Source organism: Leguminivora glycinivorella, chromosome 16 (genome assembly GCF_023078275.1).
Source record: "Leguminivora glycinivorella isolate SPB_JAAS2020 chromosome 16, LegGlyc_1.1, whole genome shotgun sequence".
Taxonomy (NCBI): Eukaryota; Metazoa; Arthropoda; class Insecta; order Lepidoptera; family Tortricidae; genus Leguminivora; species Leguminivora glycinivorella.
The window spans coordinates 17,262,712-17,289,070 of record NC_062986.1 but is presented as its reverse complement, the minus strand read 5'-3'; the positions used below and the strand labels follow the sequence as shown (position 1 = coordinate 17,289,070).

General features: G+C 36.8%; 1 protein-coding gene across 1 annotated transcript in view; it reads right to left on the bottom strand.

Annotated features, from left to right (window-relative positions):
• Positions 1-26,359, bottom strand: part of LOC125234574 (zinc finger SWIM domain-containing protein 4-like) — an 89,022-nt gene that overhangs the window by 14,181 nt on the left and 48,482 nt on the right. The window contains 9 exon segments of the mRNA XM_048140867.1: positions 530-622; positions 979-1,056; positions 1,172-1,299; positions 1,618-1,796; positions 1,799-1,904; positions 3,522-3,602; positions 4,208-4,419; positions 5,029-5,156; positions 9,797-9,890. Of these exon segments, the coding sequence (XP_047996824.1) occupies positions 530-622; positions 979-1,056; positions 1,172-1,299; positions 1,618-1,796; positions 1,799-1,904; positions 3,522-3,602; positions 4,208-4,419; positions 5,029-5,156; positions 9,797-9,890 (1,099 nt within the window).

The following is a 26,359-nucleotide window of genomic DNA, read 5'->3' as shown; positions in this document are numbered from 1 at the left end:
CTTAGACCAATGTCGTGGCTGGGCCTTGACGCTTAACAATAAATTAGCCTACTTTCTATGTACTCGTAATTCCTAAATTTAAGCGTTTTCTGAATAAATTTCTTCTTTCTTTCTTTCAATATACTTTTATGCTATTCGTTCCTACTAAGCATTAGCACCGTGATACAAACCTATTTTTGCGCTAGTACTTAATAGTATCTCCTTAGAAAGTTGACATAGACGAGACTGACATACATACATACATTTTCGACGTGCGCTTTAGTGTAAACAACAATGCTTTTATTATAAATATATACCTACAATTATGTTTGCCAACTAGGCGAAGATTTTCGCACAATTTTGACCGAAGTAGGGAATACCTCCTTGCTTCACTCGGCTGTCAATTTCCCATTTCCAGTATAAGCAGTAATATACTATTACTAAGCTTGTACGGGTTAATATAATGCTATCAGGTTATTACTAACCTAATAAGCAATTCCAGACGTAAATCGCTGGGGTTAGAATGGTAACTATTGCTTGTTATATTTACTTGTGGAAAACTGTTCGCGGTGTGAGTGAGGGCGCCGGCCTTTGGTTGTGAAGTCTTAATCTCTTACTGGCTCTCCTGTACTCGCGTTCATAACTGAAACAATAAGGTACATTAGTATTACGTCAATAAACCAACTATCTTGGCAATCAAATGTCTCAGGGATTCTTTTTCTAACCTTTTCTGCAGTGTCAATGACCAAGGGACTTGATTTTACCTCTCCGAAATAAATTATTTTCTTTTTTCAGAATCTTGAAGAAAGATCTTCAAGATTTTTAATCATCATGCACATTTGACGTACCTATTTATTACCTGAACCTTTGACAGGGTACTGTTACTTCTATGAGATTTATTGATCTCACAGAACTGAATTTAGCTTATTTTCTACATGTCTTTCTAGATGTTTAAATCTGGTGAAATACTCAAAGACAAATATTAAATGTAGGACTTACTTATTAGGTCTAGGTTCTTCATCGGAACTCTCCGAATGGGAATGCATTTCTCTCCTTTGTCTTTCTCTATGTCTTTCTCTGCAATAAACAGAAACACTTTTAGTTCATACATTTTTGGCTATAATGTACAAAAACCTATACTACTCGTACATTCGACCTGTTATAGATATAAAAAACGTAAGTGAAATATTACCTGTCTCTCTCCTCGCGTTCCCGTAGCCTCTCCCTGTCCCGTTCTTCCCTGTCGCGATGTCTTTCTCTGTCCCTGTCTCTGTGGTCTCTGTCACGATCTCTCTCGTTTCTTTCCCTTTCTCTCGCATACTGCAATATTAAAAGAACGATTTTAGACAAATTAATTATTCAATCTAATCTAAATTATGGCTACTCGTATTCGTGCTCATGGACCTGGCTAAGACCTTCGATACTGTTGCGATTTGAATTCTAACATAAGTAATAGGATGCTTTATAAGTTTGAAGTCCAAATTACGACCTTCTGTCTCACTTTTTAATAATAGTTAGCAAATAACTGTCATTCAGAGTCCATACGCCAGAATTCACAAAGCTTTTTTTGGTGCCTACAGGGTAATACTCTCGGGCCTACGTTATTCCCTTCGTTGCTCATAAGAAAACTCAACTCACCAATGGAAACGATCTGTAATCCGGATCCTCAGTCGGACACACCTCCACCGCACTCCACTTCTCCAGCAGATGCCTCCACTGTATCCTATGGTGCTTATTGCTCCCCGGGTCCAGCACTATGCTGACCCAGAGTGCCCCCAGCTGCTCCCACAGCTGCCGGCACTTCTCTGTCATGGGGTGTTCTGGTTCCTCCACAGGAGGAGCCGAGGGTCTGAGAGGAACTGCTCGGTCATGAGCATTAGCATTCGAGGGCCGTTTGAGTCTTGGGCTCGAAGCATTTCTCGTACCTGGAAATTATGTGGAATTATAATTCTGAGAATGTCCACATGGTTAGTGAAAATAAGTTTAAGCAACAAATGTTATTAATTGTAGGGTACGGTAGCAGATATTGTTTTGAAAGGGACGACACTAGAATGTCACCATTTTTTAATTCCTACTTTTTTTGCCAAGCTGTAGACAACTACTGTACAATAGCTGTGGATGTCAACAATTGTGAGTGTGTTTAATAAAACGTCCCACTTTGTCGATTACTACTAAGGCGAGATTTAGTTGTATCTTTATATGAATAAACTGCCAAAGCGGCTTTATAGCAATCAACAAAGTGGGACGTTTTCCCGTACACACTCTCAATTAATATCTGTATGTCTGTATAGGCACAATGGATTCCTTCTATTACTCGTTCGTGTCAAGCTAATTACTATCTTACATTAGAATGTTAATAATAAATCCGGAACGTGTAAGGAAATTACTAAAAACACTAAATCCATCTGTAATCTTTTACACAGTCAACACTCAATTCTAAATCATATTTCAAATGTATAAGGTACGCCACTGGTTAGTCAAGTTAGTCTTGCCACTACCTCGTGACAGCTATTACGTTCATATAATTATGAACTAGCGTTATCAGATGTTGCACGAGAGACACTTATATGAAATGACTTTACTACTTTGAGTAAATTCCTTGTGGTTCTTAATAGTTTTTCCCATCACATCTGTGTCAATTGTGTCTAGATAAAATACTTGGCCTGTAAGTCATTGTGCCGGCATTAAGGTCTTCTCACTAGCAGTAGGCCTAGCACATGATGGACGCGGGAGTATATCGCCGCGAGATAGATGCCACGTCTTTGTCTAATTGTATTAATGACAATGACATAAGGACAGGTAGTCTATCTCGCGGCGACAAACTCTCGCGGCCATCATGTGCTAGACCTGCAGGTGCAGGTATAGGTATTAGTGGCGATGCGTGAAAATTTTTGTTGGTAAAGCTGGAGGGGTTTTTGGGATCTGTTTTGTATGGACGTTGGGAATCGAGTTGTATCGAAGCTACGCCACTGATAGGTATGTACAGTCAGCTGCAGAGAAAAGTAGACCCCCTTGCATACAAATTTGTACGGCAGAGGGTCTACTTCTTAGAAGAACATTTCAAAATCTGTTGTTGCTGTAATAAAGGAACGGAAGGGTATAGCAAGCAAAAGTGAGTTGTGATGTTGGATTGTAGAATCGATATGTGTTAGTGTAAAGGCCTTTAAATAGTTCCTAAATCGGACTGGTGTCCATAGGCCTATTGTATTTTATTCACCACACATAATTACATCTAGATGATCTAGATCTACCATACATTTGTGATAGAGTAGGTAATTGTCACTGTCATCATACTCATCACGCAATGGAAAGAGACAAGTTATTACCTAGCTGCCATGTAGAAAAGTAGTACTAAAATTACATCCCTGCAGGAAGTATAGCCAAGATGACAGTCATCGATAGAATATAATCGAAGGTTAAAGAAATTATAGAAATAAGTAGTGACTGTTCGTAGATTTTATCTTGCACTGCATTTGACGTAGAGCTGTCATCTGGGCTAGGACTTCAGGGATCCTAGAAGGAGGATTTAATTCATAAGTTACCTTAGAAAATAATGAATTGAGTTGCTTGTTTGCATTGTAATAAGTCCCCTGTAGTAAATACGCTCTGACTTGCTCGCACACCTGAAATGAAAAAAAAAAACTCATTACAATATTACTACTGCACTAGTAGGTAGGCAGAATTAATGAAGATGGATTATTTATATGTCCAGCGTGGATTGAACGTAGACCGCCACGTCCGGCAAATTGCGCTAATATTGAGGAGGCTGTTTGTCCTCATCATTATTGATGTTTGTCCTCATCATTGGCCTTAACGCCCTTAATGTCTATTGCAGACGGTTTATGGTATAACATTCGAGAGGCACATTTTTTGGTGACTTAAGTACGTAATAGACCGATATAGTCTACCGCAGGATTGATAAGAGAAATTGCGGAAATGTGTTTGTCCTAATTTGTCTGCAATAGCTTTCTTCTTTAATGAGGCTAGAAACTATATAGTTATTGTTACCTGTTGCTCATCCAAATGCCAAGCATGATGAGCATCTGGTGGTGGTCCCGCGGTCGATCCGGACCAACACAGATTCTGTTGATCGCCGACCGAACCTGAAGGACTTCGTCAGCTAACAGCTGTGTCATCAGCAACACCTCCAGAGTAAACCATTACAATACTATTGATGTTTGACCGAACCTGCTTCTTGATTGGGTTTAGATACTACATGTTTCAGTACCTGTTGCTCATCCAAATGCCAAGCATGGTGTGCGTCTGGTGGTGGACCCGCGGTCGGATCCGGCGCACCACAGATCCTGTTGATTGCCGATCGGGCCTGAAGGACCTCGTCAGCTAACCGCTGGGCTGTTGGCAGCACCTCTGTGTGGTGCTCGGCAATGAGGTACTGGACGAACTTTTGGAGCTGCTGCCTGTCCATTTGGAGGAGGGTTTCTGAAAAGAGGAAATGGAAGGTTTATCTGATGATCTTAATTGTTCAAATGGTGTTTGTACCTTATGGTCAGTATCTATCAGATCGATTTACCAAGGGATGTCAGACGAATGACTAAAAAGTTTTAAGACGAGGAGGAGTATTTTATGACCTTCATTCAACTCTTTCGATATTTAATGGTTGTATGAGCAAAGTTTGAGTTATACGTAGTCCTCATCCATCCATAAGGATATAGTGGCGCTCTCTCGCGCTCTATGTCAGGGCTAAGATCCATATTGACTCTATGAGTCTATCATAGCCATCTGTGTCAGGGAAGTGTATGCCCGATATGGGCACTCGCAGCCGGACGGAGTCTGCGTTCCTGATGCGGTACACCAACACCACATGCCAACAGTAGAAGGTGTCTCCTCTATTATCATTCCGAGTTCTCTGGCTCACGAGAAGTAACAATTACTTATATGTGCCTGATATGGGCACTCGCAGTCGGACGGAGTCTGCGTTCCTGATGCGGTACACCAGCACAACATGCTAACACCAGAAGGTGTCTCCTCAATTATCCTTCCTGCTTCTTTTGTGAGTTCTCTGGCTCACGAGAAGTAAGAATCATGTACCTGATATGGGGACTCGCAGTCGGACGGAGTCTGCGTTCCTGATGCGGTACAGCGCCAGCGCCACCACATGTTGGCACCAGAAGATGTCCCGCGCCTCGCAGCTGCATGTCACACCGGTTATCTTGCACCTGAGAAAGAATGAGGCAAACTTAGTGAGATCTTCAACAGATTTTACTGAGAGCATGGGGTTGGCATTGGCAACTGTCAAAGGTTTTGATAGACAGCGCCAGCAAACAGGCTTTACTTGAATGAGACATAGTTTAAATAAAGAATCCAAGTCAAAAAAAAATCCAAACAACACGAATATGTATCCCCAATAATATAATGTACTCACTAGGCCATCGATCTAAACTACCTAGATGCACCATCACGGCTTAGAATGTGTCCGCAGCAAATTGTGCTTGAAAATGTTCTAAGCACAATTGGGCGGTCAGTAGCGCTTCATCCGCCGTGTCGGCAACATGCCGAAGTGCTCCGTAAAAAAGTGCAAAAATAACACCTTATATACGTTAAAAAAGGATGACGTATCGTATTTCAGGTAAGTAATTGTTAATAATTTTATAATATTATGCATTTATGGCCAAAATGGTTTCCTAACTTACTAAAAACATTTATTTTCTAGAATAATTGAAGTAAATTCCTTGATTTGGTCTTACGCAGTTTGTCTCTTTCTCTCGCGCTATACTAGTAATGAGCGGACGGCGACAAAAGATGGTTGAAGTGGAACATAGTTAAAAATGGAATGATGGAGTCGCTAATTTATATTTTTTGTAAAAGAAGCCTATTTCATATTAATAATGTATGTATTTATTTATTATTATGGACCAATAAGTCTGAAATAAATGATTTCAATTCAATAACATTAATACATATCTTATAAATTACTTTAATTATAAAAAGAAACAACCCGGGAATAGCAAATTCGTTTTTAAGTAATAAAAAGGTTTTTATTCCAGATTCTCAAAACAAGACGTTGAAAGGGAAAAATGGCGCAAGATTATAGCTGAGGAGCGGAGAGAAGATTTACCCACACAAATCTTTGAAAGAAATTACGTAGAATAATAAATTAATGTCATCATTCAATTCTTCTTTGTTTTAATAGCTACTTAATTCATATTCTCCAAGTGCACCATCCCTCACACACACCACATACAATCCCTCAACTGTTTACCTTCACATAATCGCTACACATACACTCACTACACGCACACACACACACACACACACACACACACGTATGTTATATATATACATACATACACACACACACATATATATATATATATATATATAAGTTTGTCAAAAATGCCCTTTTTCTAGCACCCTGTATGTTTTTTCCAAAATCTGTAAATGCCATTTTTCATAAATTTGAAATTGATGGATGGTTCCCTTAGACTATTTTCATGTAGGACTACGGGATCTCATATCGGCCTTACTGACCCGCTATCAAAATACACCCTGTATAAGTCCTCATAGTAAAAATTAAAAAAAATTGAATGCACTTTTACTAAGTTTAGAAAATAAAATGAAGTCTTCTTTCAGCAAAATATGCTATCTACGATATTTAAGGTACTTTCCCTCCATGTGGCATCGCCGTGGGACACCCTGTATATACCTCAGTTGACTCTATTTAATAATGCAAACATTGCAAAACGTGGAGATATTGATCAGTTGCAATTTTCCCCCAGTCCAAATTGTCCCGCCGTACCTTATATATTTTTTTGTTTGAGATAATATCAATAAAAATATCATACAGTAAAAACTCATTTTTTTTCGCTTAAAATACGCATAATCTCGAAAAATGTTATACCAAACGTTTTGTTCCTTAAGAAATTTTCTATCTAATAGGATTTTTTAAAACAGTTTTTCGCAAAAATACCGCAAATTTCCTCATTCTCGCCTTTCATCTCATAGCGCGACTCCCATGATGCCTCTGTCCATCCTCGTTCCCAATGTAAAAATGGCGTTTAGATTGTTGCAGCGCGAACGAAATTAAACTTATGTTGGTTGCAATAAGACGTAGATTTGTTTAAAAATATGCACACCTGCGATCTGCGGTAATAAAATTTTATGGCTTTCGCGATGATCACATTCATTAATGTCATAACCGCCAATTGCTTGCATTTGAAATTGAACTTTAAGTACTAAGAAATAACGTTGTTTTTGTAAAAAAATGAAAGTAGTTTTTACTACATTGCGAAGTTTTCGTTTGTCAACTAGACGCACACATTTGCAACTTAGCGATCGGACACTTTTGAGTGTCGAATTTGTAGGCGATAGTGTATCTAGGAAAGTTTAAATCGATGCACTAGGCACCAAAACTTTTACCACGAGTTATTGATATTTTACATAGCTTACTCGAAGGCAAACGTGTTCCGGTCCGGAAAATTGTATTGTTTGTTGGTTTTACTCAGTAACCGTTGGAGGCCGCTGTTCAATTTCTCCATATATTAATATAATAGGGAACTTGACTGTAGTTAAAATAAAATATTTTATACCATGCACGAAATAAAGCATCAGATAATTATAATATAAAAAACCATGGACAGACGTTATTTTTAAAACCAATTTCTATTTAATAAGTCAGGGAGAAATATATAAAGTAACTGAGTTTATCGTGACGTCACTAAATTCGATTTCATTTAAATTCCATATTAGTAATTCGTTCAAATTCGTTCTGACAGTTCTTAAAAAAAGCTGAATTGACTAGGAGGCAAGTAGCCTAATACATGACATTTACACACACACACACACACATACATCACGACATTTGAAACCACTAAAGCTATCTGTAAATATAATGTAATATATCCCATAGTGTTTAATATCTGTAAATATAATGTAATATAGTGTAAATGTCTTGTATAGACGTCACGGTCAACTCAGTAACTTTATATATTTCTTCCTGACTTATTAAATAGAAGTTGGATTTAAAAATAACTTGTGTCCCATGTTTTTCTTATAATTATCAGATGCTTTATTTCGTGCATGGTATAATAGTATTTTATTTTAATTGCAGTCAAGTTCACTATTAAGAACTCATGATAGTCATGATAGTTACACAGAAGGGTGCCAATAAGTCAGACACTGTAAGTGGGTAAATAACGGCAAGTGGTGTACACCAAACAGAACATTACGACAAATGTTTAAACATCTTATATTTGTCTCCGTCCTTCGTGTCACGTTTTTCACCAACGCCCACACAGTGGAGTGACATGCATATTAATATTAAATTAAACGAAATTGCTATTACTGTCTCTTTCACCTGATTGCGAAAGGCATTATCTGAGCACCCCATTCACGCGTAACGTAACTCAATAATAAAGTATGAGACTTTCCAAATAATACTTTTAGAAAATAAATAAATCTTATTGGATATTCTTGATACAGATTGATTGAGTCCTACGGTAATATTTTGTTTCTTTGCGTTATTTTAAAATGTTTGTCCCTAGTAGGTAACATGTATCGTGCGATTTAGTACTAACTTTAGACGCGCAAAAACGCCGCAAAGCAACTAATTTATTTGCAGTAATATTTTAAGCTCGCGTCCGCCATAAACGCCAACAAAGAAAACATCTATTGTAGCCAAAGTTTCGTATTGTAAAGGCATTGATGGCCTTTAGTAAAAAAGCCTCAACAATGGCTAGACGCTTCTGACCCCTTTATTTTTTCTTTGTTTTCCGTTTAGCACTTTACGCTTGAGAAGATTTTTGGTTTTAGGACTTTTAGGCAAAGTAGGTGGGGTCTTTTTGGGCTTAGTTTTGTAGTAAAATAGGGATGACGACTACATAATAAAAATGGCATTCTGTTTAGTCCGTCACTAAAACATCGTCCAAAAATACTGAACACATATTTTTCGCTTTTTCTAATTAATGAAAAAATACAAAGATATAGAGCATCAAAGTTCCGGAGTGGGGGCTTGTGACGTCACTTCTAAGTAAAAATTGTACCTAAGCGTGACGTCACGCGAAACTTCGACGCACTGTACCGTCGTAATTTTTCGTTTACGAGAAAAAAGAAAAAATACGTGTCTAAAATTCTTTGATAATCTAACTAACGGACTAATTTCTTTTTTTAGTCATCTCGCCTATTGTTAATCATCATCATCATCATAATTTATGAACTTAAAGTCACTCACGGCAAAACAATAAAATAACATTATTTTAGCTTTTTTCCGACGTTTCGGCACGTCAGAGACGTTTGCTCTTGTTGGGGAATTAATTCCCCATCACGTGTTTTCTGGGTCAGTCTTTTGAGTTGTTCATACGATGCAATCTTGCGTCAGACGTGATTTGTGAGGCGCTCGAGATGAGAAGAGCGTATAGGTACCTGGATGAAAAATATCCGACCGCGTGTATCGTTACGAATTTGGCTAAAGACCTGGAGTAGTATAGGGCTGAGTGACGTTCTCCTGTTTTAGAAGTCAAGACTTTTTAAAGGCCATTTAACTACTGAAATCCTAATATCCTGGTACCCTGGTACAAGACTTGTCCGCCTTCTGAATAACCGATAAACAAAAAATCGCGCAGTACAGGCACTGAATTGCTTGTGCCGAAGATCAAGACCCTTTTAAGGCACTTTTTGGATCATTGAGTTAATGAAGTAATAGACTACGAAGGGCCACTTGCACCAACGAAAATTTAGGGGTAACCCCAGGGGTTAAGCCACCATTTTATATGGAATTTGACAGATGACAGCCAAGTAACACTGAGTTAAGTGGTTAGTGCAAGTGGGCTTTAGTTGAAATAGAATTTAGAAATGAGTTTACCGGTCGAAGGAGACTGTGACCCTGTATAGCCGTTCTGGTTCCGAACATGGAGGGACTGCCGCCGGGGCTCGCACCACGCCGCTCAAGTGGAAACCTGTTGACAAAGATCACCAATCAGTATTTTATTACAACATGGATTAACTTAACACACACAAAAGAAATCGAACTGAGTCCTGTGTGCGGTGTGCGTAGCCGAATGCACAAACGCATTATTCATCTCTATCGCACAATATAATCAATATACAATATTGGCGCGACAGAGCTAGACTGCATTCCTGTCGGCTGCTTATCTAAATTCACATTATGGTGGAATGAGGAGGCACACTGACATTTTATCCCGCCAGGCGGCGCCTGTGCAAGTGCCTAGGCATGTCACTGACATTCATATGCGAGAGAGAGAAAATACATATCATCTTCTCGCTCTCATATGATGATGATGCGAGAGAGAGAAAATACATATCATCTTCTCGCTCTCACGATTCCTGAGGGACATAGGGCTCTTAGAAGAATCTTCCACTTTTCACGATCCTGGGCGACTGCTTCCAAATCCTTCCAGCCTAGCACGCTAGCTCTCACGTATGAAATTCTTTATTTCTGCAATGGACTAATAGGGTGGCGCCATCTGTCATAAGTTCGTAACCTTTGAGTGTGCCTCCCCTCCCCATTGGAATATCTCTGGCATAGTCATCATTCGCTTGGCCCTTATCCCAATTATTATGGTCGGCGCAGCATGTCTTTTTCTTCCATACCTCTCTATCAGACGTTATTGATTTGAATGGTTTGCATTCGTTTCATTATCATCTCTCAGTCCATCCACCTTTTCTTCGGCTTTCCTCTCCCACTTCCTCCCACATTATGATATGTATGATATTTAGCCTGTGGTATTTCCGGATGGGTAAAATCAGAACTCAATAAAAGTACCTGCTCTCTGTGACACTGATTGTTTTCAGACGCCACAGGCGGATTGATTAAATCACTGCTTTTTCTGTTTATCTGTTTCAAATTGAAAAAACGATATCATATTCGCTGAGGTATCTGGATACGAGACATTTTCCAGAACATTTTTCTACTTTTCACCAAAAAAGGACCATCCAAACTAGGTCGCCCTTAGAATTAGAAACCTATTGACCTAGCCCAATTTGGCAAGTCGTGCAGTAAATCGCAGCGCAATCGCGTCGACTGTCGCAACGACACGCTTCAACAGCCCTTCACGCTTCAGATATCTACTATTGTATATCGAGCTGCTGTTATTTACTATTTGCTTGAGATCGATTTGACATAGTTTTTCTAGTGAACTTATTCTGATAGCTCATAGCGACAGTTCTAAGAACCCCTCACAAGAATAATTTTGCTTTATCACAGAGTTCTACTTCTACCACCTCCTATATCCATGACTTCAAAAACAGGGGTAGTAGCCGTTTGGTGTCGAAATGATATAATTTTTTTTAACTTTTGATTAGCAGAAACGTCTGCAATCAATGCCACCTAGGCTTAAAAAAAAAAGTTAAAAAAGGCAGGTTGGCTCTGCTCGCCAACCTGCCTTTTTGAACAATTATACAAAATCTCTAAGAGTGAAGGAAGGAAGTCTGACTCCGAATTTTGATATAATCTGGGGGAATTTGTTGACTCAATCACATTCATATGCGTAGGTAAGGTACTTGCCGGTGACATTCAGACATAGGTTTTTATAGGCGGGAAAATTATATTATATTTCCCACTAGTTAATATAAAGTACCTAACTTTACAAAACTACCTATACCCAAAAGGAAAAACATTACCAAAGCACTATTCCGGTCAATTTAACGACTGCCAATATTTACCAAATAACCGATTGGACGCATTTGAAAATGTTAGCGCACGGTTTATGAGCTGTGACGAGCCACCATATCCTGTGGCTTATGGCTTGCTATTATTGGACACATTGATTATGCTCATATATAAAAATAGAATGGACCAAATGAGACAAATTAAAAAATTTTAAAATGAAAGGTGTCACGAAGTGTTCTCATCTCAGCATGTTGCTAGTGACTTCGTTGATCTTCGAATGAGACCATGAAGTGGGGAGAATCATGGAAGATCAAGGCCATAAGGAGAATACCAAGAATCTATGACGAGGTCTAAGACAAACCCACGGTAAAGGCCTCAACCAAATTTCTTCTAAATTCTCTTTAACTGGACTTTCGGCTCCTTAATTGTTTAAAGAGAGCATGATCATCTAAGTTAGTAATTTCGATATGTAAGTACCTACTATTGAGTGCGCAAGATTTTAAACGTTAAACTTCAAACAAATTGCAATGTTTACTTTTACAAAATCTGTCTGACTCTACAATCCACATGCATATTGCAATGAAATTTGTTTAAATGTTTCGTTTAAGGCATCATTCGGCCAGTTGCACCGCAATGTACACGCGAGAAAACGAAAACAACTCAGTTCCCAAACGAGAATCGATTACTGAACGATTATGGGCACGTTCAGGGTTGCCAACGGCACAATAGCTTAGGCTTCTAGCCAGCTCTCCCTATCGCTCTGTAGTGGCGCGACAGAGCCAGACTGCGTTTCCATCGCCACGCAGCGCCAATGATTGTCACTTTGGTTACGCGTTACGCCGCAGAAATCGAACTCGAGCGTATAGATGCAATCTACTGCGATTCGTCAGGGTTTGAAATTCGAACGGTGACGCAACGGCTTTAGGGTCCCGTGTTTGAAACAATGCTGGCTGTAAAGAAAACCATAGCGAATTGTTTTTTTTTATTGTTGCCACCCACTAAGAAAAGTTTGGCGTCTAGGATATTTTGTTAAATTTGCCGCTTTGAAAAACGGCTTGTCAGACTACAATACATAACTAACACGTAATGTAATTAAAATATCTTTAACGGTTATCAAATTCGATATTTGAAAATTGTTAATCAAAGAACCAACAGGCAGGCATGGTCGCGTGATAAATGATAAACTATCTGGTCGTACACTTACAAATAGTGCGATAGTGACGGCCAGATGTTTTATCATTGCTTGCTTGCCAGAACTCTATTTAGCACCTCAAAATGCAAAGTAAGTAAATAAGAATTGCTGTATGAACTAAATACATTAAACGGAATCGAACTGACTTTCACTCTAAAAAACCTTTCGAAAAAACTCATTAAAAACAACAAAAACGAAACCAATTATCGCTTTAAAGTCATAAAAACGGCCTCGTCTTATTTTGTGTGAAATAAATCAATGAATTCGATTGCACTGAACCGATCAAACGGTGAAATTGCAAACCTCATTGAAAAAAAAACACAGACGGACAGACGGACAGACGGACAGACGGACAGACGGACATGACGAAACTATAAGGGTTCCGTTTTTGCCATTTTGGCTACGGAACCCTAAAAAACTCAAAAGGGACCGCAGGTGCTAGCGATACGTACCAAACCGTCGTGTAAACAAGGTTTTATTTCGAATGAAACGGTTTTTCTTAGGTTGGGGGCATGGAAACTGGCACTCGAGAAAAGAGGTTAGAAAAGAAAAAAGAAAAAATGGCGTCGCTTGAACAGCTGCTTTGCTTTTTGCACGATTTGTTATCGGATGTGAAATACAACGCACATTATGAATTATCGCGTGTAATCTTATATTTGCACTTGGTTGTGTGAAATAGGTTTTTAGATATAAAGGTGCAAAATGTTGAACTGAATTGGCGTTGAAGTTATACATTTTATCGGATGGCGAATATTTCTTCGACAGTGGTTCATAACCTTTTTCGTCTTTATAATTCAAATAGTACTATTTTAATAAAAAAGACGATTATTTTATTTTTCAAAAAATTTATGACAAATGAAGGTCAGGTCAGTAAGTAATTAAAAAAAATCTAACAATATTTGTACAGGACTAATATAAAAGACAGTGTAATCTTAAAAAAATCTAATAATATCTGTACACGACAATAATACATAAGACACTGTAACCAACAGCTCGTACAAAGCCATAGGCGTTCGTGAGGCGAAGAGGTTAAAACTTTGTTAATTCCCATGATTGCCCGATACCAAATTGGGAGCACGCACGGAAAGATCCGATGGGCACGCAACGCGTGTGAGGCTATTCATGCACGCTTTTGTGAGCTGTGGCGTGTATATAGATACTGACCGTGCGAATCGAGTATATAACGAGATTTTGTTCAAAGATAATGTTTGGGATTGTAGAGTTTAGCTTTAGGTAAAGTACTCGTAGTTTTATTTATTTTGGATATTAAGTTACGATGATTTATGTTCACAAACCTAAACCAGTAGGTATCAGTTTAGGTTTGTGATAGCTACTATAAAATGTACTGTTAAGTGTGTGTGTGGTGTTTAGAATTGAAAAAAAAATCATATAATTTTTTTAATGCGCGAGACGTCTTTTCTCTTAACAAACGTCAAAAACATTTCTTACGCTGTAGGTATGTATTTTAAAACTTGCAAAAATACTGATTTAAACTTTCACGATTTGCAAAAAATAGGCCGCAAAAACGGGAACGTAAGAACGTTTAAATCATCGTAAAAAGTTTTAATTTATTTCTATTCTATTCTAAATTAATCACTACAAATTGTCGATTAACAGTGGGAATCTTCGACAATAGGCATAACCGCTATTATTATATTTCTATTATCACAATGTGTTAGTTCTCAGTGTTGCTATGTTAAAGCAAAATGTCACAAATACCATACAATATCTTAGTTAAAGGAGACTTTTTAAATCGGTCGACACTCATTATAACCATGATATTCTGTAGGTAAATTTATTCACATTGTTATATAGAAAAACGTAAGACAATATGTTCACTGTCTGTACCTTGAAACTTTACTATTTATATGGAAATGCACATGTACTTGTTCAATAAGCAAGCATCCTGCAATTTTTAAATAACTTATCACAGTGCTAGCACATCTCGGACACTGGCGATCAAATATGTGAAAGAGGCGCGTTTCTAGCACACATTCTAAGCTTGTGTACTGTGAGGTAACTGAGAGGGGGTGGGCGGTACTTTCAGCGGGAAGCGGGAGTGGCCATACTGTACGATAGTACTCTTTATAATACTGTGGTGCTAGTAAATTACATATATATTAGGATAAAGACTACGTAAATATCACAGTATTTTTCCCCTTTGGTATAAGTAGGTATGTAACTTTGATTTCTCATTTTTCCGTTTCGTTTCCGTTTTTCTTTTGGTGTACAAATAAAAAGCATTTATATAAAGACCCTAACATTAAACTATGAACTCGTTTAGAGTTCTACGTATACTTTGTGACAAGTGAAAGCTCTCCTTATTTGGCATATTAGTATAAATTTAAATATTTATTAATATGTACAAGGAAACCAGAACTGACATCCGTGTGAATGTAAAGGTTTATGGTCCGCTCCAAAAATGACAAAATAGTTATTTGTTATACAAGGGGGCAAAGTTGTATTTTAACGCCGAGTGTGGAATTGAAAAACGAGCAAGTGAAAGGATTCTATAGTTGAACCACGAGCGAAGCGAGTGGTTCGAGAATAGAATCCTGAACTTGCGAGTTTTTTAACACATGAGAAGTAAAGTGAGGGGAAAAATTTACTACACCAACTGGTAAAGATAAAGATCAATTTTGCTATTCGAAAATGGATAGCAAAATTGCATTTTATCCACAAGAGTGCAAAGTAATTTCATACAAATTTTAATTTGATGGCTTGAGCTGGCTGGTAGAATTTACCTATACGTGATGATTTTGAATCATAAAAAATATTAAATAAATGATGGATTTGATTTAATTTGATGTTTTATAGTTAGTATTTTGTGTGTGTGTGTGTGTGTGTGTGTGTATTACAAATAACTATTTTTATTAGCTAGAAAGTGGATTGACCAACGGCCAGCCAAACTGGAAATATAATTAATGTGTAGAGCAAAAATTTCATCCAAATATGAATGTACCATCCAATATTTGTCCATTTTGATATGTACCTAATTCAATTCACTAAATAAGAAACACTTTGTGACCATGTTTAATATTTACTAGAAAAATCTAAACTATAAATATGCCGAAACCTATTTTTCTCGAATTAATGAACAGAACTCAAAATTGCACTTGATCATTTAAATTACCCAAAAAACATTAGTTATCTTAGGCACTTTTTTCAAATTGTACACTATATTAGCCACCAATATTAGTTTCGAAAGCTAATTTTAACAAAAAAAAAAAACAATTTTAAACCATCGTAATAGAGTCAGTTTCACAATTTGATAGATTGAAGCACCCAAAACAGTTATTTAAAAAAACATAGTTAATTTTATACATTCAAAATAACTATCTGCCCGCGCCAGCCCGAGGCAAATTCTGATTATACGATTTTATAAAGGTTTAATTTCGTTTTGAAACGATTTTGAGTCGTTTTATCTTTGGGCTATTTTACCACAACACAGTGGCATTGACACTTGACACTGACAATTCTAAGCCTATTTCTGGGTTGATAACTGTTTTGACCATTGTTGATAAGTAACATTGTTTTGACCCTAGTAGTCACACCCGACCCTTTAGCACAACTTGCCTTGTCGCGCGCGAGTCCATACATCAAGCGCGACTTCAAGTATGGACTCGAGCGCGACAAAGCAAGTTGTGATAGAGGGGCTGATGGATAGTTAAGACAGAGTCTAAGATGGAGCTCACCGATTCAGTAATAGTCTATTCACCCATTCTTTAAAACAGTGGTGGGCAAAATGCGGCCCGCGGGCTTATCTGGCCCGCGAAAGGATTATATCCGGTTGCTACCGACCGATCCTACACAATAGTGTGTGATATTACAATAGTGTGTGTAGGGCATTTATTTGTGTGATGAGCACAGATATTTGTTCCTGAGTCATGGATGTTTTCTATGTATATAAGTATTTATATATTAAATATATCGTTGTCTGAGTACCCACAACACAAGCCTTCTTGAGCTTACCGTGGGCCTCAGTCAATCTGTGTAAGAATGTCCTATAATATTTATTTATTTATTTATTTATTTATTTATTTATTATATGGCCAGTATCACCCAGGACTGTAGTGTTTCATTTTTGGTGTCAATGAAAAAAGTTTGCCCACCCCTGAATCCTGATATAAGTTTTTTTGCAAAAATTCCATTTTTGGCACAAGCTTTTATCGCCGAGTGTACCTTTCTTTCAATAGTCATCTTCCCCTAGCTCGATGGGGATATTGGGGATACGACGTTTCATGACAGAGTTCCCACCACCTTTCTGCTCCATCATCAGATCAGCTCCATGATACCATAATATTGTATTGTCACGGTATTTACACATGTGTGCAAAATTTCAGCTCAATCGAAAACCGGGAAGTGGGTCTAATTTAGCTTCTACGTTTTGACGCACACACACAAACGAACAAGGCAAGTTGAATAAAAGCTTGTAATAAAGAAACTGAGGTCGTATTTTTTACTTGCAAATTAAAGAGTTTTAGTTACAGTCATGCGGGCGTAGCACATTAGTTGGATAAACTTGATGCATCTGTGCGTCCCTATCGCACTCACAAATAGTGCGAAAAATACGGCCTGAATGGCTTGGTGCCGCAGCCGAATGGCATTTCTGCGACGGGAAACGAAAACGAAACGCCACGAAAGGTAGTCTGGCTCTGTCGCGCTAATACGCAAGAGCTATAGAGATAGATATCTACGAGCGTTTCGTTTCGTGAGCGTTTGTTCCATTCGGCTACGTACCCAGATGTTTTATCGTTTATCACGCGACCCTGCCTGCATGGAAACTAGATTACTCGAGGTAGTATCAAAATAAGATAAAAACTATATCAAATTGGTAAAACCGAACTGGCTTCCCAACCGGTTACAACCAGTAATTTTTTGGGTAAACGCCATAAATTCAAGTAATAACAGTGGAGCGCTATTCATTTTTATTTACGACTGTACTTGTTTCACATTCAGACGGCTGTAACTTTTGCGGGCGACTGTATTTTTATTTTTTACCAGTTTTATTGTCTTTTGTTAATAATGATGGCGGATTTACATGAATATTTTTATGTAAAGAGAATTGTAATATTATTCTATTGTTAAATGAAATTGATGAAGGTAAGTCTTATATAAATTGTCTATTACTGAACCAAGGAAGTATCTAAATTGTAATATTAATATAAGTATTTCTTTTAAATGAAATATCCTATAGATTTCAGTTTTTGGGATTTTTATGATTAATTCGTTTAAAAAATAGTATCTATTTTAAGAAAGTATCTTTAAGCGACAATGTTATTTTAGGTTTGTCAGTTTTATTAGTATTACATAGCTCAATTTTATTGTATAACTTATTAATGCAAAAGTTAAAAATATCAATACAAGGAGCATGAACATTCTCGTGTACCTATATTTATTTTTGAGTCCTAACAAAAGCGTACAAAGCCGCGGGCCACTATTATAGTTAATATTATAATAACATTAGGCCGCAACCCAAATTTCTCCAACGCGGAAACATAAAGGAACGCCATTCTTATAAAAAACCGTAAAATTATTATGATTTTGATTCAGATGCCACCATTTTGGGCCGTTTTAGGTCTGTTCCACTTTCGACCATAAATTTATAAAAATAAAAACTATAGACATCACTTTAAAAGAATATATTTTGTTTTTTGCGAATATTTGTTTTAAAAACGGTAACTTGATAATGATAACAGTAAAAATTTCATAGTATTACCTTGTCAAATAATAAATTATGTCCCTAATTATTTAGATTTGCCATTTTTAAATCCGGCTACAACAAAACAAAGATGTCTACATTTCTAATCAATGAATTCCACAATCAACTGTTCGAATCTAAATTTAGAACGTAAATAAACGAATAACCTACAAACGAACGTCAAATCACGAACACACCGGTCGCAAACGGAACCGAGCAACTGCGCGTGTGTGCGTGAGGCGAGCGTCCGACTGGTTTGTTTACATTAAGAGCTTTGCATGTGTGCGTGGAAAATTGTATTCTATTGACTACGTCATTATCATCACAGATGCCCATCTTTTATTTCCGTTACATTTAAAATGAACTTCATTTCGTATAGAACAAGGTATATTTTTCAGTAACGTGTTTTGGTATGATATGAGCTTTTGTAAGTAAGCATAGCTAATCGTTCATACTTCAAAGACTGTTTTAATTCACATCGCATTGCATACAAAAGAGAACCTTATGTATTACATGATAAAGTTCAATTTAGTATGAATAGTCGTTGAAGATAGGAGTTTGCGTAAGTAGTAGAGGATACTTTACGTCACATTGTTTACATCTGCGCCTGTGTGTAGTGGGTGTCGTCACGCGCGTGTGGGTGTGTTCGCGTGTCGTGACGTCACGGCTCGTCACGACCGCGCCTGTGTGCGTGCAGTGAGTCAATGTTACATTTTTGTGACCTTAACCGGCGTAACTCGTACTTAGGTTTACGTAATTATGTCTTATCCTGCTTTGCCTTCTTAAGACGTCGATGTAAGATTAGTTTATCTATATGTAGAATGATGTACAGCGTCTGCGTCTATAGTTTACGCTCCGCGCACACGGATGCAACAGTTGCACGGCGACATTTTTTGTCTCTGTCGTGCGTCTAAGGAGTGACGACAGAGACAAAAACTGTCGCCGTGCAACTGTTGCATCCGTGTGCGCGGGCCCTTATGTTACATTTGCTTTTGTTTCTTCTCTTTTCAATTTTCTTTTGGTACATTAGGAAAATTTAAGCTTTCAGCATTTACCAAACTTACATACCTAAACGTTAATCAATAAAAGCTATCTTTGAGTTGAACTATGCTGTCAAGGATATACAATATCATGCTCAGGATGCTCAGTGCTCACTTGCTCAGGATGAAACGATTTTTATTTCCGATATAACCAAATGAGTTTTTGAATGTGTAATCCCCTGTAATCCTCTGTCCTATATAGCGCAAAATAAGTTTTAATAAATAACATTTATGATCTAAACAATATAATAAAATAATTACTGTATTTATTAGTCAATATCTATAAGAGTTTATACGGAAATGATATCGCTTCTATTTCTAGTTTACAATCTGATAAGTTAACCTGATAACCATGCAGGTAACCAGGTGCAGTTAGATTACAGTCGTAACGACTACCTTTTATGAATATTGATATTGCATAAATTACATTCGCACCTAAACTTGGTGTTTTATGTTACATTGTAAATGGTTACAAGCAAAGTAAAAAGGGTCATACTCATACACAATAAGGATTTTATCATCTGACAACAGAAATTTGTCCTTGATTATGATGAAGCATAAGATCTCTTTAAGCATGGAAAGATACATACGGGGTTAGATTAGGGTTGACCTAATTTGAACCAGAAAAACCTATGGAATACAGTAGTGTCTAGTTTATCATCTGCAAAATTGGATATTTTTCCAAGTTTTCAACAAAATCACTAGCATCACTTCAACGTCACATTAAATATTAGTAAAGATAAGGAAGATAGGAATATGCGGGACCAGCAATGTTACCGAATTCATGAGAATATAATTTGAAAATATAGCACACCTTCAGCTTACTTTTTGTCATTTTTGCGAAGTACGGAAGTAGACGAAAAAGCTTAAACAGGCTATAGACAAAATTGCTACCTTATCGTGGAGCAATGTACAAAAAAGGTGTGCCTGTGCCCATACTGAGTTAAGATCGTGACTGTAATAACGAACGCATATACGATTAACATGCCACGAACAAAGGATAAGTAACTGTAGTGTCAATTAACTCTATACCTGGTTTAGGTTAGTTTGTTCCAATTATATAGGAAATACCTTGACATTGGCATATTCCAGTAAGTTCTGCCTCTTTGTCACTCTTGTTTATTAGAACAATAGACAGATGAGATAGATACATAAAGAAAATTTTGATTTTCGATGTTCGCGTTGGGTAGGACGGTAGATGGGTAGATAGGTAGCTATGCAAAAAGCATATTTCAAGACGCGATTCTGGCTGCCAACTACAGGAATTAAGCTATTGAATACCAGGGCCATCTTACTTTTCATATAATCCGATAGTTCACGCAATAACTTTACTCATAAAAAGCCGCATAAACTTGGCGCATTCCATAAACCAAACGGCATGTCGTGAAACTCAAAAGTGCCTCATTTCAACTCGCATGATTGCAACTATAGTGAAAAAGGTAACATACTCTGGTCACATTGGTTAATACTATAAACCTTTACATGTTGCGCAAGATTTATGCAAGTTGCATGTTATTTTAGGCGAGTAACAAGTGTCGGTGCACATCTGCGATCACGACTCCTGGGGGAAGCATTTGCTATACCAACTTACAACATCACTTGCACAAACTGTTTTTAGACCTTCTGACGTTGTAAATAAGATGCAAAGGGGAGTTTTTTGATGGTAGATAAGGATTAGTGAAACCAAAATATGTTTGCAGTTGGTTATTTAAGAACAGACCCATTTTCGACTTTATGTGGATAAGTTAAAGAGTTATGTTGGCGTTTCTTAAGTGTAAAGAGAAGGCTATTGTGTTTGGATTTGAAACGCAATAAGAGAAATGTGTTGCAGTTGCAGTTTTGTTTGTGTGTGTGTGTGTGTGTTTTATTTATTAGGCTGCTACCCCGGCTTTTGGGCGCAAGTTTAATGTTTTTATGTTCTTAAAAATGGTAACAAAAACTGGGTTTTTGCTGTCTCGCGTCAGACAGAGGTTTCGGAATTCGCAAACAAGTTGCGTAAGGTAAATAAAATGGTAATAATATTTTGAATATGTATTCACAATATTAGCAGTCTTTTATTATATATTTTGATGTTTTGTCTCAATAATCTACCTATTCACCTAAACTATAATTCTTTTTTTATTGTTTTGTAGATTAATAATTTAATTTCAATAAGAAATAATACAGTCCCATTGTAAATTATTTGTATAAATCTACTTTTATTTCCATTCAATCATCATGTCTTAGGAACCCAAGTAAAAAAAAAACAGTTTGCAATAACCCCAACGCACTAGCTCCATATCCCATTACCCATAAATAACTAACAAAAAACGTAATTTAAAAGAAAATGGTCACAAACCGAGGAAATTATAGATTGATCAAACCATTAATGGCCCCCAACAGCTGTTGGCGGTTTCTTGTCACAGTATAAGCAACACGGAATTATTACTACGCAGTGGCGTTGGGGCGAAAGTGGAGAAAACCTTTTTAACCGACTTCAAAAAAGGAGCCGGCCTGCGTATGGTTGGGTGGGGCAAACAGGCAATAGCAAGGCGACGAACAGGTCTGGTACCGACTGCAACAATAATTGATTTGTTTATAATTTGGATGTTTAGATTATTGCAATACGACAAGAAATCTGAATTCAAAGGTTTATTATTTTTTGCTTTTTAGTTTCTCCGTGTTTTGTAACGCGCTTATTTTTGAAGGCGGTTTTATTTTTTTATGTTTCTAAATTTGAATTTGGAACGTTATTGTAGATATCAGAATTTGTGATTATGGACACTGGGAATTACGTTATGTTTTTCTGTCGTGATATATTTTTGAATCGACCTGGTTTCACGGGACACAACATTCACCGAAAGGTAAATTTTTTCTGCAATTGACCCAATAACAAATGACGATGGATAGTCGACAAATCTATGAGGTTAAAATAATAATAGACGTAGCTTTTTATAACTAGAAATATCTGAGGAAATGCTATGGATGGACGTCAAATAAAATTTTGAAGAAATATAAAAAAAAAAAACTTGCAATACCATCGATATTGTGTTTTATTTTCGGGGTAAGATATGTCGTGCTTAGAGCAGATATAGAATAGATAGACTGTTTTTCGACAAATTTGTAAGACTTCGCGGTTTCTTTTTTATTACACGTTTGCAAGCATTTTCCAAAAACTAAAGCTCTTCAGAAATAAGTTATAGGTTACCTATTTATCTTCACTTGACAAGTAATAGCCCCCGAACAGCTGTTGTCAGTTTCTTGTCAGTGTACATGTAATCAACACGAAATTATTACCCCGCAGTGTCGTTAGGGCGAACACTCACGGGCGAAAGTGGAGCAAACCTTTTTATGTTTTTATAAATATGAATTTCGAATATTTTATTGAACGAGTTTCTAAACTGCCAGTATGTTATTTTATGAACGCTGTTTGCTGAATAATGTGTTTGGTTTTACCTTAGAATACTAGTAAGAAATTATGTAATAACTTTGGATCTCATGAAGTTAATTTTTATTATTCAGGTATTTTTCTAAAGCCGGATATACAATTTGATCTATTTTACTACATGTTTACATAATAAAATAGTTCTGTCCTTATTTAAAGTAAGGCGATAAAAGAAAAGCTAATGACCCAAGCTTCTAGTAATTTGACTCCAATTAAAACAATAAAGATAAAAAAGTAAAATAGCCAGAGACAATCTGGAAAACCAATATGGCGCACCTGCCGCACAGGTGCCGGATATCTATTAATGCACCCTTTGTTCCCTTTCTTATGCTGCGTACATACCGTCTTATCTATAATGTGCTTTGCTTTGCCTAATGGTACCTATACTGTGGCAAGTTAACTTTGTAACTGAAAAAATGCAAACGAGTCTTTACAAAGTGCAACAGTGTTTACTACATTTATGATTTTATGACACACCAGAAATAACTCAATAGGTTGACAGGTGTTTTTATAGTTTCTTATTTAAATTTGCTATTTGCCAACTGTCAGTATTCAAGATTCTAGAATATACCTACTGGAATACTTTTTTAAAAACCTGCTTCCTCCATTTTATGTATACATGGCTTTATCGCAATCGCCTCGGTCCTGTTCTCAAAAGTTGCCAAATTTGAAACGGAACTGGATTCCAAATTTAAATTTTTGACGAGATAATTTTGGCGTTTTCCTTTTGTGACCTCGTTGATTACTTGCGATATCAATTCTGAACCAATTTAAAAAAAATTATACACTTGTTTTCAAAAAATATTTGCACAAAAAATTCAGATTGAAAGTTACAAGTATGAGACAGTTAAAACGCCCTTTCAGATTAATTAATTCTTTGAATACTTTAGTATTTCCATAAAACAAAACTCAGTAATCAAGTCACTTCAAACCCAGAAGGTCTCGCCTGACAGCTGTCACTGTAAGTCGTTATTACGCCCGCAAAAACAAATGTAAAACATATTAGCATGTTACATGTGGACAAATTTATGAGTTGAAGTCCAGGAAAACTGTATGCGGGCCAGATGTTCACGTTTGAAATGGACAATGTCCGTTGGCGAACGGAAATTTTAAAAAGTTGTAACGCGTTCTAAATTCGAAGGCGTATTTGTCGTTTTGGATTGGTTGTTAGTGTGGCAGTTGGCAGATAAGGAAGTGAAAGATAAGAGTAATTATTATGCGAAGTGGGCGCCAGTTTATGTAATGATGTATAATAAGGGCAGGACCTTCAATTTTTTGTAGCTTAGCTGTTGTATAAATGTATCCGTAAGGGCTTATTTTGTTGACAAAGATTTTTTACAAGACTGCATAGAATAAATGCCCAATTAAATAGTAAGAATCTAATGATTCACTGACTGTTACTTTACAGCCGGAGTGTTCAACTATCTACCAAGTGATGTCCTGTCAGTTAGAAATAAAAACTGGCAACGCAGTCAGAGGGCCCCCTTTTCTAAAAAGCGAATAAGATTATTGATACAAAATGGAGCAAGTAAGTAGGTACAAAGTTAAAATATGATACGGCAAAGGCCCTAAGGAAATCCTGTCAAAAATCGGGTTAATTATGCTCAAAAACGGATACGTAAATCGATCACCGTAAGTGAAATGTAAATCCAAGATGGCGGAACTTGTTCTTGATATTAAGTCGGCACGATTTTTAAATGTCACAATGCCGTGTTAAATCAATCCAGTCTCAATATTACTTTAATGACATATAAATAATGTATTTTGAGGTTAATCAGGACTTGTGCTGGATGTGAATGCCGCACGACTGTGTGAAATGTCGCGGGCGTGTTTTAAAGTTTGTTGCCAATTTAATTGCTGTACATTACTCTTTATGTTGTCATAATTATCAACGAACATGATATTTACCTATAAGCCATTTTCAAGATTCTGTACCTATCTATCCGAAAAGGAAAAAGCTTACATTTTGGTGTTTATACCTACCTAAATAAGATATTGAAGTTTCGTTTGTTCTACTCTACTCCGCATTTGGAATCAAAAATCAAATGTGTGGCAGTGAGGAAATTGTCATCAATAAATTTCAAATTCCTTTGTATCGGTACAAAATTCGCAGAAATATCATTTCCATAAAAAATATGTACCTATGAATTGTAAGTACATACTTACTTTAGCAATTTATTAAATCAACGATTGAAGTTATTGACCTTGTTTAAACAAGAGGCAAATCGTACGTTTACTCAGTACCCATTGTAACGTACTACGTAAACATAGTACGGCGCCATGCGTGGGTTCGTTGTCTTCTACGTAAATAGCTCATTCATCATGGAAAAGTATTTCTGTTAATGTTATTGAAAGGTTTTACGTTTTAACTACCTATTTGCGAAGTATTTGAATGATTGTTTGTTTTTTTATTTCACGCTTACAGGAAAAGTTTGTAATAAAATGGCTGTCAATAAGCCGTTGATAATCGTTTGCCTCTGTCACTTATTTTGACATTTCCTTATGTTCCACAGGTACACAATGTGTCAGAGATTAATACTGCTAAGGTTCAAACTACAATATCGACCAAAGAGTTTACCTACCTGTGGATTTTTGATTACAGTAAACCGTCACAGGAACCTACATATTCTACTAGCTCGTAATAATAGTCTCACAGCTATAAATAAAAGTGATTCCCAATACATACCACACTGAATACGCTTACCATAATACTACACATTAGTATAATACATCAATAAATTCACCGATCGTAACTGGCCAGCAATTTACGTACCTGGAACAAAGCAAACAGACCCAAGTGAAGCAAACCGTGAAAATAATAACAATTACGAATTCGCAACGCTACTGCGGGCCAACGGCCAATCAGGGTTCAAGTGGTAATTTGAAAATGGAATGATCTTTTGTTTTTCGAATGTTTTTTTTTTCGAATGTTTATACTTAAACTCAGATGGAAGAGGTTCGATGTAGAAATACAAATTGGGGCAAGATTTTTAATCATAAAGGACCCAATAGCGCGCGATTTCGCATGCGATTTTATAAATTTTTTACATAGCAGATTGTTGAAGTTACAATGCAATTCAACACACTAATCAAATACTTACTGCAATGTAATAACATAAAACTCGCATGCGTGAGTTCTCACATGTAAATGGGCCCTTATTGTTATGTGTTATCTTGTAGATATAACAAAACATAATTAACTATTTACATTACGGCTAATTTTTCTATTGAAAATAAATTAAAAAATTTTTCGGAACAATAACCCTTCACGTCGCATCTTTTTCCACTGACGGATATTGACAGACTATAAGACTACAACAGGATGATTACAAGTTATCATTTCACATGTGGACATGAAACTGAGCTTAGTTAATATTCGAGACCACGGAGTGGGGCTAGCATGTTCAAAGCCTGATAGCCGAATGGCATTTCTCCGACG